General features: G+C 45.6%; 1 protein-coding gene and 1 non-coding gene across 2 annotated transcripts in view; both read left to right on the top strand.

Annotated features, from left to right (window-relative positions):
• PSTPIP2 (proline-serine-threonine phosphatase interacting protein 2) overlaps positions 1–20,351 on the top strand; it is a 60,615-nt gene that overhangs the window by 26,041 nt on the left and 14,223 nt on the right. The window contains exons 4-11 of the mRNA XM_053288731.1: positions 2,386–2,420; positions 5,053–5,159; positions 6,685–6,747; positions 7,808–7,906; positions 9,024–9,069; positions 10,155–10,234; positions 11,615–11,713; positions 19,401–19,497. Coding sequence (XP_053144706.1) covers positions 2,386–2,420; positions 5,053–5,159; positions 6,685–6,747; positions 7,808–7,906; positions 9,024–9,069; positions 10,155–10,234; positions 11,615–11,713; positions 19,401–19,497 — 626 coding nt within the window. The remainder of the gene's footprint in view (positions 1–2,385; positions 2,421–5,052; positions 5,160–6,684; positions 6,748–7,807; positions 7,907–9,023; positions 9,070–10,154; positions 10,235–11,614; positions 11,714–19,400; positions 19,498–20,351) is intronic.
• TRNAP-UGG (transfer RNA proline (anticodon UGG)) lies at positions 19,773–19,844 on the top strand. Its single transcript has one exon. It is a non-coding gene; the product is annotated as a tRNA-Pro (tRNA).

Here is a 20,351-nt window from a genome sequence, read left to right as displayed (position 1 = left end):
ATGCCATGTGGAGTGAGATCTCCAACATATCTAACAGAACATTCTCCTTTTAGTCCAGAATTCATATAATGTGCCCCTCCCCTTTTAATGTCCACTAGAGGTGCCAAAAGCAAGGGTAAACTGATTCCATAAGAAAAACACTCACCCCAAAAGTACAGCTGTGAATCAGAATCCAGCTGTCTAACTCCAGGTTCCTACATATTTGCTGGCTGAATTGCTGTTATCACGTCCCCACCTGCAGGAATTAGTTCCTAGTTTTGTGGAAATAATGAGCAAAGGCCGTGACGTAGGGCCAAACGAGACATAATTGCATCAGCTTCCAACCACATCGTCATCTATCTAGCTAAACGACTCTGTGTGTGTGTGTGTGTGTGTGTGTGTGTGCGCGCGCGCGCGTGCATAAACTAGCCATGTGGGGGCCCGAACTGGATTTGGACCATCGCGTGGAGGTAACGGTATTTTAACCATTATCTCTGTGCCATTTCCCTGCCAAATCACTCCCTGCTATAGACATCCAAAGATGCCATTTTAGCAAATAGGAGGCCTGTGCTGGGGGAAGCGGATGGAAACGCCAACACTCTACTCATTCACCCCGCTCTCCCCGTCAAGGCACATGGAGGCAAGCGCAACCAGTGCTAGGCACTGGCAGTGTTCCCTCTAACAGGGATTCCCAAATGTTGTTGACTACAACTCCCAGAATCTCCAGCTGCAGAGGCTTTTGCTCGGGAATTTTAGGAGTTGTAGTTGACAACATCTGGGAATCCCTGCTAGAGAGAAGGAACACTGCCAGGCAGTAGTTGCTTTTCCTGGCATTGGTGGGTGCCTCTCTTTACCAGAACCAGTAGCTGTGTAGGGGAGGCTGAGCATGAGATGCTAGGAAGGGACACAGGGATGCCTGGGGTCTGTAGTTCCTCCCAGTGCAGGCATCTCTGTGGGCCCTCCCCTGTGCAGTTACTCGTTCTGAGAAAAAGGTGCCTCCCTGCACCAGAAACAGCAACTGCTACCTGGTGCTGGTTGTGCCCGCCTTCACGCACCATCAGGGGCAGGTAGTGCCTGTTGAGATTCCAGTAGTTTCTGACTGCACAGGTCTAACAAATGGCGTCTTTTGAGGACCATAGCAATGTTTTCCAGGGGTAAAGGTTTAATCACCTTTACCTGTACTTCTGCTAAATTGAATGAATGAAATGAGGGTCTGTTAATTTGTTTGCTTAAAACAATTATATCCTGCCTTTCTTCCAAAAGAAACCAAGGTGCTTGACAGCAACACAGCTTAACCATTTAAACGTAACACGAGAACACAATAAAAATCAGTAAGAAGTGCTGAATAAAAACAAAACCAGACAAGAGCAGATATTAGAACAAAATCAAAGGGAGCAAACTGGAAAAGGTGGGTCTCTTGGGCATCGCTCAAAAGAATCAACGTTTGACAGTCAAGGCAGTCCCTTATGTTCTATGACCATGGAACATAGGAAGCTGCCATATACTGAGTAAGACCATTGGTCAATCTACCTCAGTATTGTCTTCACAGACTGGCAGCGGCTTTTCCAAGGTTGCAGGCAGGGATCTCTCTCAGCCCTATCTTGGAGAAGCTTCCAGGGAGGGAACTTGGAACCTTCTGCTCTTCCCAGAGCGGCTCCATCCCCTGAGGGGAATATCTTGCAGTGCTCACACTTCTAGTCTCCCATTCATGTGCAACCAGGTCGGACCCTTCTTAGCTAAGGGGACAATCCATGCTTGCAACCATCAGACTAGCTCTCCTCTCCATGTGCAAACAGCTTCTTACTTTCAAAGGAACCAAGGTGTGAACTACAACATGCAAGCCCCATTTAGCTGCCAGCCATGCTTGGGCCTTGCATTAGCATTTCTGGGAACTCTAAAAGTACTTAGACTCCTTGGCTACCATTGGAGTATTGCAGCAACCAAAGAGGCAGAGTTACTATCTCCTCCCCTTAGATCTGGGTTGACTTACAGTGTCTCTCCATGTATGTACAGAAATCAGCTGCTTTTACAGGTAGTAGATGGATCAGAGCTACGTGGCACAATTCCATGGCAAGTTCTCCTGCACAAGCCCCATTAAAACTAATGGGTGCTTGTCAAGAATGCAAGATGTCTTGGGCTGGTTCCTTTGGGGAATTTTGAGGTTTTGACCCACGCACCTGAGCTGTGGAGAAAGCCATTGGCAATGGAAAGAGTCCAGATCCTTCCTTCATGCCTGGCTGTGAAGTTCAAACCTTTGATGTCAAAGGTTGCTTAACTGGGTGTTGAAACAGGGCCTGAAGAAGTCTTGTTCTCAGCCTTGCAGTGAAAAGTCAAAGCGATTTTGGTGTTTTCCCCATGTTCCAAATGTGTGCCCACTTTCTCTGTGTTTTTTTTTTCTCCCTTCAGCACCCTGAAAAGAGCCCTCGATGTTTTTAAGCAACGTAAGTAACTTGTGTTCTCCAGCTTGACAAGACATTTAGCTAGATTGTGTTTGCTCTTATACATGCATGTGTTTTGTGTCGTCAGTGATATGCAGTGTTATCATGGAAAATATCAAAGCATTCCTCTGTATTTAATTAAAGCTTCTTGGACAGTTTAATTTCCTTCCTTTCCGAGAAGTATTACAACAGATTGCAAATTAATCCACCCTCAGAAGGGGGATAGTGAAGGCTTGTTCCCATTTTACAGCGGAAACAATTGACAGGTTCAGTTGCTTGGCTGGGGCCACACCCTTGCAAGGGTGGTAAAACAGTAGCCCTGAAAACACACATGGCTCTGCGGGTTTAATCTGAGCCAGGGAGCATTAGGGCTGAAGCCCAGAGCCTGTTGGCTGAACTCCAGAGCCTCTTTCAATACCAAGGCTCATCCCTGGAACATATAAAGAAGGCTGCAATATCCTGTGATCTTGGGGGAAAAAAAGGATTCTGTGTTATTTATGCAAGTGAGGCAGATATATATTTGCATTACTCTGATTTTGCTAGTCATGTGGAAGAACATTACGGTATGTTAGTACCCCTGCTAACTGAGCAAAGAGGTACCTTTAAAGTGGTTATTCTCTTATATTTAGCAAGGGAGAGCAACTGGCCCTCTTCAACCCCAGCACAGTATCTCTCCAGGGGCTATTGCTGGTGTCTACTTTGTGTTTCTTTTTACTACCTTGTGAGTCCTTTGGGGACAGGGATCCATCTTATTTATGCATTATTTATTTTTCTACATAAACTACTTTGGGAACTTTGAAGAGCAAATATCCATAGAAGTGGATCACCTTCTTGTGCATTAGAAATCTTGCATGGCTTGCCCCCTGACTTGACTTAGCATCACTTTCCTTTTATGCAGTCTTTATTTAATAATAACAATAATAACTGTTATTAATAAAAACAACAACAATAATAATTAGCTATATTTAGATCCTTTGTAACTGGGGGCTCCCACTTCCCACCTGGTTTCAGACCCGAGATGGCCTTTGCTGCCCTTGTAGATGACCAGCTTTTAGCAGGGGAAATCCATCCCTTTGGGTTCTGCTGGACCTCTCAGCAGCTATCTGTTTCTCTGGGATGTTTAGGGGGCACCATCCCAAAGTTATTCTGGTCCTCCTTGCTGGAGAACGAGTCCCAGAAGGGTGCTGGGGAGCTATTCTTCAACCCCACAAGCTATTTGAATTATGTGGAAGTCTTCTGTCTTGTTCCCCATGCCATTTAGCATCTGCATGAAACCTCTGTGGGAGATGGTCTGGACTCAAGGTCCGAGGTGTGGTGTCATCAATATGCTGATGATACCCAAATCTGTCTCCATCGGATTCCAGGAAGAGCAATGTGGCTGAAAGAGAGCGATTTGCCTACTCTAACCAAGAAAGTATGTAGCAGGCACAGAAAATGAAACGAATTCTTTGACATCCAGGTCCAACTCTCTGTTCATTGGACAGCACTGGCTGCTTTTGAGCAATCCTGCGATTGCCTGTAGTGGCTGAAAGCACCTTTGCTTATATAAGCCAGAGGTCCTTTATGTGTGAGTTAACAGAGCCTGCTCGCTCCAGACCTGCCAAGGACCCTTGCTCCTGGCTCTTTGACCTGGGTGGGTTGGTTGATTGATTGATTAAGTACCGTCATGTTGGTATAGACTCATAGCGACCTGGGTACTTAGAAATAAATACTTGCGCCACACTTTAGAGTCGATGGCAGACATGCATGGAAAAATGTCATGTGTGAAGCATCCCTAGTTAGAAAAGAGGTGGAGGTGGTGGTGGTACTACTACTATTACTATTTATTTATTTAACATATTTTTATACTGCCCCAAGCGCAAGTTCTCTAACACTGCCACCACCATTTTTCAACTAAATTTCCCAAAGCAGTTTACACAGAAAAATAATAAATAAATAAAGATGGTTCCCTGTCTCCAAAGAGCTCACAGGAAACACAAGGTAGACACCAGCAACATCCACTGGAGGGATGCTGTGCCGAGGTTGGATGGGGCCAATTGCTTTCCTCCTGCTAAATATAAGAGAATTACTACTTTGAAAGTTGTCTCTTTGCCCAGTTCGCAGGGGCTGTGTTTTGCATGTTCTCTTAGGGCCGGTCTTCAGTTCCCAGTAGCTGGTGGTTTTCTAGGAAACTTTGTTGTCGATGCGTGGTGTGTGGGAAATTCATACCGTTGGAGAGATGCCAGATCATAGGCAGCCAGAGGCCATATCAGTGTAAGAATTCCCCACACTGCCAATTAATAAGCTGGCTTTACCGTTTCCTACACTACATGGCCCCAGATATTCCCCAGGTCTGCCCCGTTCTTCACAGGGAGGGATTGTTCAATAAGGGGCATTACATGGTTGTACTGTGTGGAATGACCCTTGTAGAATTTGTTTGTCTAGAGTATTAGCATTGGGACTGAGTTCAAATTCTACCTCCAACATAGATTTATTAGGTGTCCGTGGGCAAGCTGTCGTCCTTCAGCCTTGGTTTTCCATCTGTAAAATGGCAACAAATGTGACTTTCCTATCAGCCTTGGTGGCTAGGATGAGTGAAGATTGCAATGTACTTTTCCTGCCAGTGATTAGTTGTTCTTATATTTCTTGCTTTCAGAGGTAGACAGTGTTGGCCAGGGCCACATCCAGCTGGCCCAAACACTACGGGAAGAAGCAAGGAAAATGGAGGATTTCAGGGAGAAGCAAAAGTTCCACCGTAAAAAGGTCAGATGGGTGAAGTATTAGCAGTAAATGCTGAGTGAACACAGTAGCTGAGTAACAGAGGCAGAGAAATCAGCTTTCCAAATTGCATCACGTTTTACTTCACAGGCCATAAAATATGTGTAACTACTGTATTTTGATCCGTAGGCAATAAAATCTAATCTGTAACCCCACCTGTTTATCTGGGGCAATCTTTCAACTATTTGTATAGAGTCGTGGACTCCAGCTTTGAGATTTTAAAATTCCCATCAAGCAGATGTTTCCCCAATGACCAGTAGTCCAGCAGCTACAGGTTACATTGATAGCAGGTGTTCTCAAGCTTGGGTCTTCAGATGTGACCGGGGATGATTGGAGTTGTAGTCCAACCAAAACTGGGGGCTGCAGCTTGAGAACCCCTGATTTACAGTCCTGTCAACAACAGGTCCATTTTATATTTTAATGCGACAGACTTGATCTAAAACACAAAACCTCATACAAGAAAAGGGTTCTGTAGACCAGGCACAGAGATGCTCAAGATGCACATAATCTCCACAGTCTTTCCAGTCACATCACAGGTTGCATCCTGTGAGTGTCTCAGGTGTGCAGGTGCTGCTGCTCCATCCCTCCTATGGCTATTTCGATTTGCCAGTTAGGTTTATCGGTTCGAAACTATTACTTCGAACACTCTGCTTCATTAAAATCTTGAGCACTGCTGCCTTCAAGTTGGATTGTAAAGAGTTCCTTGATGTGTGTGGTGATTTCCTCATTCTTCAACCTGCCCATCCCACAAATTAGCTGAAGTCCAAAGTTTGCTCCTTCAGGACCATATGACAGCAAATAAATGCAACAGAACAGAACTTCCTTCTTTGGGGGTGATGCTTGTATTTTTTGTTTCCAAGTTTTGAAAGGAAAGCTGATAATTTAATTTCACTTTCAAGCTGAGAGCTACAGTGGTTTTCCCTTCCTGCCAATGCATCCACTTTTGTCTGACATGATGAAATTCTGTGTAGAATTTGTCTTCGGAGAGGTTTCCTGTAATCCAAATTCTGCTTCAGAATCTGGAGCAGAATTTGGATTACAGGGAACCTCTCTTCCTTGTTTATCAAAACCAAGTTCCTAGCAGTCACAGGGCTGCAGAGCTAATGAAAGCAAACAATACTTGCAAGATGGAAATGGACCCACTGTGCTGTGCATGGTGGTTATCCCATCCTGGTGGTGGCTTTCTGTCATGCACTATAAGCTTTTAAAAATAAGCCCAAATTTTGTAAAATCCAGATTCTCTGCAGATAGCAGAAACTGACTGGATATACAGGGTCTGGTTGAGAAGTCTCTAGAAGGAAGTCAGCGGCAATTCTGTTTTGCAGTATGACCTTGATGACATCTCTTTCTCTTGTTTATGGGAGGAGAGTTTTTGAGACGTGGTCTTGTATTTTTAAAAGGAGGAAATTGGCACGTCGTCACTTGCAGTTATTACATATTGGTTGTTGCTTCTCTCCCATCGGTCTAGAATGCAGAACGGACTCTGCTAACACTGGTATTCTTTCCACAGATTGAAGTTATAATGGATGCGATTCATAAAAACCGGAATTTGCAATTCAAGAAAACCCTGGACGTGAGTTATCCTTCCTTCCTGATTACTGAGAGATAAAACAAATCCATGCATATCACCTTTATTTAATGTTTGTGTGGCTTAGCAAGTGAATAGTATTTGCGCAGTTGGGTTCAGCTTCATCCAGCAACAGAAACACATTGGGGGAAAGAATTAATCGGGATATCTTGCAGTTACGTCCCTAGATGCTAGAGACATATGGGACTCTCCTTTTGCTTCCATGGTTTTTCCCCTTGACGAATAGCAGTTGTGAAGGGAGGGATCTGGGAATAGGGTTAAAGTTCGCCTTTCCACTGTGGCCCAAGTACCTAGGGGCACTGATCCAGCTGTTATTTACTGAAGAGGGGGGGAAAGGAAGGGGGAAGTAAGAGCAAGTGTGGTGTAGTGGTTAGAGCATTGGACCAGGATTGGGGAGACACAAGTTCAAATCCCTGTTCAGCCATGAAACATGTCCAGCCCTATTCAGTCAGTGACTTCTCTCTCAGCCTGGCCTACTTCACAAGGTTGTTGTGAGGATAAACATAATCATGTACGCTGCTCTGGACTCCTTGGAGGAAGAGTGGGAGATCAGTATTAAAATAAACATTGGGAAGTGCTTATTATACACTTGATGTGTAGTTTTGACCCTTAGAAGGGAGATGTGTCTCTAACCATGCCTAGAACTTAAGTATCAACTAAATTTATTTATTGTTCTATCTATATACCACCTTTCATAAAACTCATCCCAAGGCAGTTAACAACAGTTAATACAATAAAATTCCATAAAATCTCATTTAAATTATCCAATTAAGAACATAAAAACACCCCCCAAAAAGCAACGGCCATTAAAAAAAAAAAGTGGCTTGAAAATGACGCCGATTCAATAGTAACTTGTTTAATAATGGCTTTTAGTTTTAGAATGCTAAATGTCTCTTCCTATTAACCAGAATGATTGCCCTCTGTGCTGAGGCTTGACGACAGCACTTGGTGCACAAAGTCCCCCCCGCCAATCTTTTTTTACCCCTGGCAGTGTTGAGATGCATGGGAGCACCCCTTGTGACCTGTTTTGTCCTGGCTTTCCTAGGCAAAGAGACTCTATGAGCAGCGGTGCAGGGATAAGGACGAGGCAGAGCAGGCAGTGCACCGGAGCGCCAACCTGGTCACGCAGAAGCAGCAGGAAAAGGTAATGTGGGAACAAGGCCGAAGGATGGATAGTGACGGGCTGCGGTGGTAGCCATCATTTTTCCTAGCCACTCTAATTCCCAGCGCGCACACATGGATCCTGTTGCAAGGCTGTTTGCCAAAGGTGTTGCTATGGACACATGTACAACACCAGATGTTCCTAGTCTTGGGTCCTAGATGTTGTTTAAATACAACTTGGGGGAGACCTGAGTTCAAATCTTCATTCAGCCATGATACTAGCTGGGTGACTCTGGGCCAGTCACTTCTCTCTCAGCCTAACCTACTTCACAGGGTTGTTGTGAGGAGAAACTCAAGTATGTAGTACACTGCTCTGGGCTCTTTGGAGGAAGAGCGGGATATAAATGAAATAATAATAATAATTAATAATAATAATTAATAATTAGCGCCCTGGGTGCAGTTCCAAAAGACCTTGAAGAGCACCTCAACATCATAGGGGCCACAGAAATCACCATCAGCCAATTACAAAAAGCAGCTTTACTGGGAACAGCCTATATTCTGCGACGATATCAATAACAGCAACAATATTGATAATAAAATCCAGCCATCCCAGGTCCTTGGGAAGGACTCGTTGTCTGGAAAAAACAAACCAGTCGATAACACCTGTCTGACTGTGTAAATTAATAATAATAACAACAACAACAACTCCCATCATCCCCAGCCACAATGGCCAAAGGCCAAACATCTGGGGACCCACGTTTTTAGCAGGCCAGCTCAACTTAGCCCCCCCAGGTGTTTTTGGACTACAACTCCCATAATCCCCAGCCACAGCGGCCAATAGCCAGGGGTTATGGGAGTTGTAGACCAACATCTGCAGGAGGGCCTGTTTTTAGGAACCGTGGGTGTCCTTGGCTTATGCATGAATGGCAGGAGATCCATAAACATTGTGTGTGTGTGTGTGTGTGTGTGTGTGTGTGCGCGTGTGTGTGTGTGTGTGTGTGTGTGTGTGTGTGTGTGTGTGTGCTGAGATGGGACCTCATTCTTCCCTACTTGTCTTAACCAGCATGCAGGCTGCAAATCCACCGCCCTCGTCCTTTTTTAGAAAGCTGCTACCCTGAGCTGGCATAACATGTGTTTTCTCCGTTTTGCCCTCCTTCCAGCTGTTTGTAAAGTTGGCTCAGACGAAGACAGCCTTGGAGGATTCCGGTGAGTGGATTGGCCCCATGGAGTGGGTCTGCCAGTCTTCGGATTGCTGTTAAAGACAGCAGAGCAGCTCAGCCTGCAAACTTGAGCAGCCAGTGACGCTGATCTCCCTGTCAGGAAGATCTTTGCTAGCTCATTCTTGTAGACTGAACTGTGGCTAAAAGGTTTTTCCAGAGCAGTTGGCAACCCGAAATTGTAGCACATTCTTTGTGTGTGTTAGGCGGGACTGATGCAGCTGAGGACTGTTCTGTTTCTATTGGTGCACTTTTAAAATCCCGTCCTGTGGGCATGGTTTTCTGCCTGTTTTTGCAGGCACCCGCGACAGAAGAGGGAGGATTGGGGGTCAGAGAGATGTGGTGTCTTAGAATATTTTCTTGAAAAGTAGTCCTATGCTACTTGCAGGGTAGGTGGATTCACCCCTTGCCCTGTCAGTATCCTCTGCTCCCCTGTGTGCCCCTAGCTCACTGTGCTTGTGGCTCCCCATTTGGGCACTCGTGTATTTTCCTTTTAATTGCATTTTTATCCCACCCTTGCTCAAAGGAGCTCAGGACCGTGTACAAGGTGGTCCTCTTTCCATGTTATCTTCATCGCACTCTGTAAGGTCGATTGGGCTGAGGAAGAGACCAGCCCCAGCTCTGCCAGTGAGCTTCATGGCGGCTGTGTGAGGTTTTGCACCCAAATCTCCTCAGTCCTAAATCGACCAACCCCTGCAGCACACTGGCTGCCTTCTTATTGTGCTATGAATGCCATAAAGCATGGCGCACAGTCGCAGCAAGAACAGGGAAGTCGAGTATTGGGAATGGCACTGGAGCAGGTTCAGAGGGTAGCTCTATTCAGACATGTTGTAGGAGTGTTCAGATGCACAGTGTACACCGATTGTGTGTGTGTGTGAGGTGGTCCCTGATAGCTCGCAGGGACTTCGAGATAAATCTGGCACACCCTCCATTCCGGAGGAGATGTGAACTAAAAGCCGGGTGTGAGAAATTTCCTCGGTGGGGACCCAAGTTTTCTAACTGGAGTGTTTCAGAAACTTAAGCCCATTTCCTCAAAATGTGACTGAATTGCTCTTTTGATTCATCCCCTCACAGACAGGGTGTATCAGACGAACATTGGCGCTCTTGAGAAGATCAGGGAAGAATGGCAGAATGAGCACGTCAAGGCTTGTGAGGTAAAAATGAGGATGATTCAGCGGCCTCTCCTCAGGGGATGGAATGTTGTAGCAGCCCGTCAGGCTAAGAGGGAGCGATTGACACTGAAACGTTTCCTCAAAGCTAGACTGGCGTTTTGCTCAACATTGTCTTCTGGATTTAAATCCTGAACATTGTGGTCCCCCGCCCCTGTGTGTGTGTGTATGTGTGTGAGTATGAACATGCACACGCACATACAAACACACACACACTTTTCACATGTGTGTTTGTGGCTTGGTGCTTGTTCATTAAAACACCTACTGCCCCTCACCTCTTGGGACGTTGAAGGGTTTACACAATTCTGGCAGGCACTCTGTGTACCGAAATGAGCCCTTCGGCCATTTAATTTATCTTAAATTAAGTGCCATGGTTTTCAGTGGAGAAACAGCCACCGCAATATTCCCATGGCAAATGTTCTGAGTTTGAGCCTGGATAGCTGAGTGAACATATATATTTTTTATTGTTCAGGCTCAACACACCAACTGGTTCTGGTTGTGAATGTTCTTCCTTGGAGTATTTATATCCTGCTTTTCAACCAAAAGTTCACAAAGCCGTTTGCACAGTATAAAGAATGAGAAGATGGCTCCCCATCTCAAAGGGGTCCACTGTCTAAGACAGAGAAAAGGGAGTTCCCAGCAGAGGCCACTGGGGCAGATGCTACACTGGGCTGAATACAAACACAGGAAGCTGCCTTATGCTGAGTCAGACCATTGGTCCATCTAGCTCAGTGTGGCCTACACTGGCAGGCAGCAGCTCTCCAAGGTTTCAGGCCAGAGTCTATCCCAACCCTATCTGGAGATGCTGCCAGAGATTGAACCTAGGATGTTGTGTGTGCAAAGCAGATTCTCTACCAGTGAGCTACAGCCCTATCTTCAATAGGGGCAGTTGTTCTCCCCTTGCTAAGTATAAGAGGGCCACCGCTTTAAAAAGTGCCTCATGGCCCAGTTAGCAGAGGGTGGCTTGCCACTCTTGCTGAAACTTCTACCATACTAGAGTGCACCTTGTAAGGTTGCCAACTCTGGCTGAAGCTCTTCCGGGAGATTTCCAGCCCAATAGTTTTCACAACATCAAGCCATTAAAACCTCCAGAATTGCTTTCAGGACTGACCTGGAGGTGGATACTCCATCCTGGAGACTCCAAGGGCAGCACTGTGTGGAATGTGGTTGTGCATTCATCGCTCTTGCGTGGTGGATGTGATGAAGGGCACAAGACTCCTTCCTCCAGCTTGGCAGCTTGCATGATTTGGGGATGGTTTCTATTTTTTTATTTTTTGCAAAAGCAGATCTGCTCCTGCTTCTTTAAGGAGTCCCATGTTCATATTTGGCCTCGGGCCTTGCTTGCCTCTGCTTGCGTCCCTGCAGTTCTTCGAGAGCCAAGAGTGCGAGCGGATCAACTATTTCCGGAATGCCCTGTGGCTTCACGTCAACCAGCTCTCTCAGGCGTGTGTCAAGAACGATGAGGTAAGGAAGGGATGCCTCCCTGGAATTCTCCAGGCCTTTTGTTATCCGCTTGGGGCAGAGATCCCAGCTTCTTTATTCCACCCTGTCCTGGTTGGCCACTGCCTTTGTACCTTTGAGAAAACAGCCGGATGTGCAGACATTTAAGGGGTAACACTTTAGCTGGCATGCCATCTTGGAAAGAAGAACCTGGTATTGCCAGATGAGACTGAAAATGCCCACCAATTGATGGGCAGCAGTAGTGATATTTGGGAGAAAGTATAGGAAATGGAAGCCTGCAGCAGGTGAAGTGGTAGAATCCTGAGTGGACAGTACCACCTCAGGTTGCAGGGGAGTTTGTCACATAAAAACTATAATATCAGCAACAACAAATATTTATATACTGCTTTTCAACAAAGGTTTCCAAAGCACTTTACACAGAGAAATAATAAATAAATAAGATGGAGCCCTGTCCCCAAAGGGCTCAAAATCTAAAAAGAAACGTAAGATAGACACCACTAACAGCCACTGGAGGGATGCTGTGTTGGGGATGGATAGGGCCAGTTACTCTCCCCCTGCTAAATAAAGAGAATCACCATGTTAAAAAGGTGCCTCTTTGCCAAGTTAGCAGTGGGGAGAGGTTCTGTTCCAGCCCATTCGCAGTTGTGCAAGGGGTGTGTGTGTTTAATTTACAGAGTCTTTTAATTTTTTTAACATGGGGGAGCAGTAAAAAATATCATCTTCCCCCTGCATTTTGAAGTGGTACAGTCCATTCTACCACCTCAGGGCTTGACCAACCCATTCTGCAACATTTGCAGATAAGGCCTGAATTTCAAAAGCAAATTCATTTCTGAATTTCACTGTAAATTCAGACATTATGATATTTAGACATTATTTCATTATTTCATTTCATTAATTCAGACATTATGACATTTGAGAGGAGAGCTGGTCTTGTGGTAGCAAGCATATCTTGTCCCCTTAGCTAAGCAGGGGCCACCCTGGTTGCATATGAATGGAAGACGATGTGTGAGCACTGTAAGATATTCTCCTTAGGGGATGGAGCCACTCTGGGAAGAGCAGAAGGTTCCAGGTTCTCTCCCTGGCTTCTCCAAGATACGGCTGAGAGAGTCTCCTGCCTGCAACCTTGGAGAAGCCACTTGCAATCTGTGAAGACAATACCGAGCTAGATAGACCAATGGTCTGGCTCGGTATATGGCAGCTTCCTATGTTCCTACTTGTGTTGTATATACATCTGCACCATGCACATCTGTTTGTGTGTTCATTTAAAAAATGAATCTGGGCACAGACACCCTGAAATGCTGCAAATAGATGGGAAATGTATCACTGTACAAGCGTTCAGCATGACATGTGAACAGGGCTAAAGACAGAGATGATAACTGAGCACCAAACCTTTTTTATAGCTGCTTCCCTCATACATACAAGGGAATCTTCAGTAGATTTAACTAAAGGTTTATTCAGCAACAACTCTCTTTTCTTCTCCTCCTTCCCCTCGCCCTGTTCCTCTTGTCACCTCCTGCACAATCTCTACAGGAACCCCCTTGGGACAAATGTCCAAACAAAAAAACTGCAAAAGTTTACTGAATAGAATACAACACATCCTTTCCTTTTATAACAACCAAAAATTGAATTGATTTAAAACCCAGTGACAAATGGGGGTCTCCTGTCATGAGCACTTCTCCTAAGCCTTGGATTCTCTGGCACAGGAGCAGTTTGTTCTTCTGGTACCAAGGATTGTCCATCACTTTCATCAGCCTCATCTGCGAGGTCAAAACTGGAGGCAAGATCAAAGTCCCCTTCAGTTCCTCTCTTGAGATCAGACTCCCTTTCCTCTTGTCTCATAGTACGCATGCTGGAAAGTCTCTAACTGTTCCATTTCTTTCCATCATCCAATATGACAGAATCTCACCAGATTTCAGTTATTTGTTTTGGTCCAGAATATCAGGAATGCACCTTTCTCACTTTATAAGGCAGCTGTACTCGAACAAAGTCCCCTTCCTGAAATGTTTGCTGTTTCGCACCCCATTTTTGATCTACATACAATTCATATTTTTGTTGCTTTTTCCCTTACCCAATCACGAATCTCTGTAACAGGGTAAGATAGCATGGAAAGCCCTATTAGTTGCTGCCATTGGGTAAGTTTGATGGTAGCTTTGCATCCTCTCCGTAGTTCAAAAGGTGATTTCCCTGTAGTAGAATGAGGAGACGTACAATAAGCAAATAGAGCTTCATGGGTTGCTTCTTTCTGGACTGCCTCTTTCCAGGGTTGTTTTTGCATAGTAGCCAGTTGTAAACTTTCTTTCATAAATCTGTTCGTTCTTTACACTAAGCCATTCCACTGAGGATGGTACAAAGAAAGAGTCTTAGGTTTTATCCCATGGTTATGCAAATATTGCTGCACTTCAAATGAGGTAAGCTGTGTCCCATTGTCAGACACTAGTTTTTTTATGAAGACCATCCCTCACAAAAACTGCAGCCATGAATTGGATCACCTTGTTTGCAGTAATGTTGTCAGCAAACGAAGCTTCTGGCCACCTGGGACAGTAATCCACCATTATTCTAACAAATCTTTGGTTTGCAGGTTGGTTATCAAAAAGCCCCATTATATCCAGATCAAGTTTTCCCCAGGGACCACTGGGATACTCTGTGTCATAAATCTTAGCTGTTGCTGTCTCTTGGATCGGCCCCTCTCCACGGCTGAGACCGGTCGCATCTCCTCCACAAGTGCTGCCTCACCCAGCTCTAACTCATCTTCGACTCCCTGTGCGTGGGACCCACTCTCCTTTGCAACTTCTGGTCCTTGCCCACCCTCCTCTGCTGTCAGCTCTGTCTCTACCTCCAACTCCTCCTCAGAGTCTTCCAGCATGCCCATGACACTCTACTGGAGTCAAAGGGGTGGTAAAAGTCTTCTGCAATTTGTCAGATACAGCATAGACCATGCAGTGCTGGATTACATTTTCAATGTGTTTGTCCATACCTGGTCAGCAAAAACTTTCACCTTTTAGTCAAACTTATGCCTAGGTGACCTTCATGGACAATTTTCATCACTTTTGCTTATAAAGAGGCAGAGGAGAGCTGGTCTTGTGGTAGCAAGCATGACTTGTCCCCATAGCTAAGCAGGGTCTGCCCTGGTTGCATCTGAATGGGAGACTTGATGTGTGAGCACTGCAAGATATTCCCCTCAGGGGATGAAGCCGCTCTGGGAAAAGCAGAAGGTTTCAAGTTCCCTCCCTGGCTTCTCCAAGATAGGGCTGAGAGAGATTCCTGCCTGCAACCTTGGAGAAGCCACTGTCAGTCTGTGAAGACAATACTGAGCCAGATAGACCAATGGTCTGACTCAGTATATGGCAGTTTCCTATGTTCCTAAAGAGGTTGGCACAGTTGATCAGTCCTTAGCACAAGCTTATTGAGAAAAGATAGCTCACTTGCTACGTGCATGCATGGTTGAAGATGTTCATGTACCTTGTTTTTGCATGGCCATCCATTGGTTATGTAAGTTTTAAGTTTAGTAAGCACATGATCAGCACTGAGGTGATCAAATTCAGAAGACTTGATCACTCTTTGAGTGGATGAAGCTATTTGCGCAATTACTACTCCTTTATCCTCATCTTCTGGGATCTCCTCTTGGCCTGGAAGTCAAAATAAACAATCTGCAGTTGTATTCTGAAGACCCGAGAGATATTGCACCTGGAAATCAAAGTCCATTAATCTGGTGATCCCTTTGGATGTTCTTGGGGTTGCTTGACTCAATCCCTGAGTAGCAAATAAAGGAGATAGGGGTTTGTGTTCTGACCATAAAGTAAATTTCCTTTCCCACAAGTAAGTCCTAAAGTGCCTCATCACCCAGAATCATGCTAGAGCTTCTTTTTCACTGACAGAATACATCTTCTTAGATGCAGTAAGTGTTGGGAATTCTGTCTGGGAAGAGATACCCTTCTGTTACAGCAGAGTGCACAGAGGCAAAACACAGCAGAGTCTGCCCAGGCATGTGTGTTTGATGAGAGCAAAAGAAACTCGGAGCCAGTTCATTGTTTCAAATCAATATGTCTCTTTATTGGAGAGCTCCATTCTAGATAGGGAAGTGGAGAGATAGTATCTCTAATCTACCTAGCTAGCTGGATGCAGACAAATGCTGTCTGCATCTCTGTGCACACATGGTGCAGAGAGAGGCAAGCATGTGTAATAGGGAGAAGAAGGAAGGTAAGGAAGGCAGGCAGGAAGTCCCTGAAAGTAGCAATCTACATATCAAAGGGATAGTGTCAGAGCAGTAGAGAGGAGGAATGACCAATGTCTTGACTCCTCTAGCCCTCTGACTCACTAATCTGTCCCCCTCTGTCATTGAGGCATGATGCAGCTCAGAGTCCTTCACTTCCAACAGTAAGCACCCTAGAGGCAAAGACAACTGTAACTTCTCAGTCCCCTTTTTTTTCTGGGTCAAGACAGCACCCAAACCATATTCAGAAGCACCAGTGGTTATAGTCGTGTGCCTGTTGGTGTCGAAAGAAGTGCAAGCAGGGCTTTTAGGAATGGTCAATTTGATAGTCGGAAAACTAGCTTTTCAGGATGCATCCCAGCTTAAACGTGACATTCTTTTTAAAAAGAAGATGCAATGGAGCAACTTTGGAGGCAAATTGTCTAACAAATTGGGAGTAATACCCACAGAGTCCTAAAAAAAGAGCGGTGCATCCTTGTTGTGTGGCTCTGGTACATTCCGAACTGCTTTCATCAATTCTTTTTGGTATGTTTGTCCCAAGTACATCACAGGGTGTGTGTGTAAAACTGACATTTCTCTGCAGAGATAGTAAGTCTGTGTTGTTGGAGTTTTCTTAAGACTTTTGTCAGTTTAGCATCATGCTCTTCAATGGTTTTGCCATGCACTAAAATGTCAACCAGAAAGGAAGTGATGCCATCCATAGTCCCCAAAATTGCATGCATCATTCAGTGGAATACTGAAGCTACAGAGGCCAATCCAAAGGGTAGTCTTTTGAATTGAAAAAGACCCTCTGAAGTAATGAAGGCTGTGTATTTGCAAGAACTTTTGAGCAGAGGAAATTGATGATAGGCAAAAGAAAAGTCCAAAGTTGTGAACACTGAGGCCTCTTTCAGAGTAAGCAGCATTTCATTGATATTGGGTAATGGATGACAATCCACTAGTATGTTGGAGTTCACATCTCTTAAATCTATGGACATTGGAAGCGTACCATTTGATTTCCACACAAGAACTGTGAGAGAGACCCATTCTGATGAATCAACAGGCTCTATGATGTTAGCACGCCAAGTCATTCTAGGAAGCTTGATACACATGGCTTTTAATTCAAATCCACTCCAGATTGGAGTGTGCCAGTCCACCTATTAGTTGTATTTACCCCGACGTATCATGAACCAGTACAAAAATGACTCTGTCCCTTCCCCTCCGTCCCGTCCCCCCCCCCGCCGAAGTGAGGCTGGGCCTTCTGACTTAGCCCAAAGAATGTCCAGCTTTTAAAAATCCTGTATTTCCAGCGGCTTTTGAAGAAAATCTGACGGTTTTCCTTTGATGTGCGGCAATGGCCCCAATGCCAACAATTTGGCTTATTCACACTTTTGTGGGTTTTTTTTTTTTTTAATGTCTGCTGGGTGGATTTCTGTAAATCCACCCAGGTGTCAGCAAAGGAGAGTTTGACAGCTCAGTTTGGTGTGTTCTTTGAGTGATTTGCAATTTGCAGGGGGAGGAGTGGGGGAGGAATTCCTGAGTTAAACACAAGCACAAGTAAAATGTGTGTCTTCAAAGTGTGGTCACCAGAGCAACACAGCTTACATATGCAGATGTTTGGAAGCTTAACAATGGAGATTGCAGGTTGGGGTTGAGTTCTGTTGCTTTGACTTGCCACTTTTGCGGACATCCAGCTGGCTGTCAAACTAAAAAAGTAATGCTGAAGGGAGGCGTCTCACGCCTCCTCCTGGGATGTGATTGGTTGGAGGAAAACAATTGAAACAAACAGTGGGAACTCACACAGGAGAAAGATCGCAGGGAGAGTGGGAGGAGCCCACAGCTATGCAAACTGTCAATTTAATCCCCAAAGTAAACATCTTGCGAATCTGCTGCGAAGCAGATTCGCTCTTCAGATACCCCGAGGCATACGGCCATGTGTGAAAAACCTCCAGGTGATCTAAAGAGTGGGGCAAAAAAAGGAGTGCTTTACCCTTCTTCTTTTTTAAATGAAGGGAAAGGGCAGATTCCTTCACATAGGAGTGAAAAGATGGTCCAAGGGGTGGCTTCAGTTCCAGACATTTTTGTAATTTTCTGCCATGAGATAAGTCACTTACAGGTCATTATTGATGGGTTTTTTAAAAAAAGAATTATTTAAAATCAACACATTGTCCAATCCACTTCAAATTAAATATACAGAGCCCTCCCTCCCTGCCCTGCATATATGCCTGATATCAAAGCCCTATAGCAAGCCATTCCATAAATATACAAGGTCATCCCTTTTGTATAGGTGTGCCCACAAAAGGGAAATCCCATACCTTCCATTGCTGGCTCTGAGGAAGGTACAGGCTCAGCACATGGCTGCAGGGCAGCGCAGAGGGTGTGCACAGCGCTCTGGTGGGCAGCCAGTGCTGGCCACTCTGCCTCCTTTCTTCGCGGCTGCTGCTGCCTACAGGCAGCCTGCACTGGAGAGCTTCAGGGATGCCAGCAGAGAGGCCTCTGGAAGCCCCACCCACCTGCCAGCTGATAGGTGGGAGGAGCTGTAGCTGGCAGCCTGCCCCAGCATGCATGGGGAACATTTCAGTGGCAGGCAAGCCTCTTATCCTGATCCTGACCAGCCCCATGGTACCGGCACACAGGACACAGAGGAGGCATTCCAGAGCCCACGCCAGCTGCAAGGAACCATTGCCATTGGAACCTCCATGTTCAGAACAGCAGCGCAGCCAGGTTGGAGTGGGCCCAGAGACAAGATTTTAAAATGCCCCCCCCCCAAGCTCAGCTCATGAAGTAAAGAAATCTTAAATGAGGCTCAATAGTGGTAACAAAAGACACACACACACACACACACACACACACACACACACACACACACACACCCCTATCCTATGTGCCACAATACAACATCATCCTAAATTATTTTTGTAAAGGTTTTGTAAATTGTGGATGATGCAAGTCATTTAATGGTACTAGAGAAAGACATGCTGTTCTGGTAGCTCCAGGTTTTAACATTCACATCAGTTTCGGAGGATCAATACAAATGAAGGAAGCCCGGGCAGGTGCGCAGCTGGGGGAGTCAGTCATGTGACTTGCCTCTGGGGGTGCCCCCCAAGACAGTGGGCCCCCAGACAACTGTCTCCCCTTGCCCTATTATAGTTACGCCCCTGGTTCAGAAGCAGTATATTCCTGAATAGTAGTTGGTGGGGAGTAACAGTGGAGTAACAGACTCCTTCCTTCACACCCTGCAGGTAAGCTTCCCAGAGCAATCTGCTTGGTCACTCTGGGAAGCAGTATGCTGGGCTAGACGGCCCTTTTCGTCTGCCCTGCAGCACTAGGCTTCCTGTCTTCGTTCTCTTTCAATAGAGAAGTCTCATGCGATCAGAGGGTGTGTCCCCTTTCCTCTCCCCCCCCCACCAAATAATCCTCACGGAGCCTTTGTTTTGAGTAAATGGAATGCTTTCTTTTATTTGTTTCTCTCTAAAACACTATTCTTCTTGTGCTTTACAGAACTATGAGGAAATCCGCAAGAGCTTGGAACACTGCAGTATTGAAAAGGACATTGAGTGTTTTGTACACGTCCGGAAAACGGGCAACCTCCCCCCAAGTAAGTGGACAGGTCAGGTGTTGTCTTGCCAAGGCCCAGATTCCATTCTGTGATGATGGTAGGGCCCTTGCTTTTCAGTGTGGGTCTGCCCTATCCATGGGCAAACTGGTTGGGGAAATAAGACTGAAAGGGCCCAAAGGGTTGTGGGAATAGGAGAGGAGAGCTGGTCTTGCAGTGGTGAGCATGAGTTGTCCCTTTTTGCAAACCTGGTTTGCATTTGGATGGGTGACTACGTGTGAGCACTGTCCCCTGTAAGCTATTCCCTTCAGAGGATTGAGCCTGTAGCTCAGTGATAGAGCATCTGCTTTGGATGCAGAAGGTCCTAGGTTCAATCCCTGGCAGCATCTCCAGGTAGGGCTGGGAGAGACTCCTGTCCGAAACCTGGGAGACCTGCTGCCAGTCTGTGTAGACAATACTGACTAGATGGACCAGTTGCCTGACTTGGTACCGTATAACACAGTTTCCTATGTTCCTATGTAAACGTTCCCTGTCTCTTCACTACCCACAGCCTCTCTCTTCAGGCAGCCTTCTCCCAACCTGTGTCACGTCTGGTACTGGAGACTGGTTGGGAGAAATGTGATTTATTGGGCTAGAAGGGTAAGAGTGGTGTGGGGGGAACAGTTCAGTACCCTCTCCTACACAACATAATTTTAGGGGCACCCCTTTTCCCCTTTCAGTCACGTTTCTTATCCTCCACTTTACACATGAAGAATGGAGCAGACCTGTATTTAAAGATGCAGATCTATTGTATAGTTTAGTCCTAAAGCTGGTCTGCGTAGTTGTTCCCACCCACCCCCTGCCCCAAGTCAACTGTGCTGCTCACCTTGGAAAAATGGGTCTAGCAGAAACCTGAC

Source organism: Hemicordylus capensis, chromosome 2 (genome assembly GCF_027244095.1).
Source record: "Hemicordylus capensis ecotype Gifberg chromosome 2, rHemCap1.1.pri, whole genome shotgun sequence".
NCBI classification, from domain to species: domain Eukaryota; kingdom Metazoa; phylum Chordata; class Lepidosauria; order Squamata; family Cordylidae; genus Hemicordylus; species Hemicordylus capensis.
This window is presented reverse-complemented; position numbering and strand designations above follow the sequence as displayed.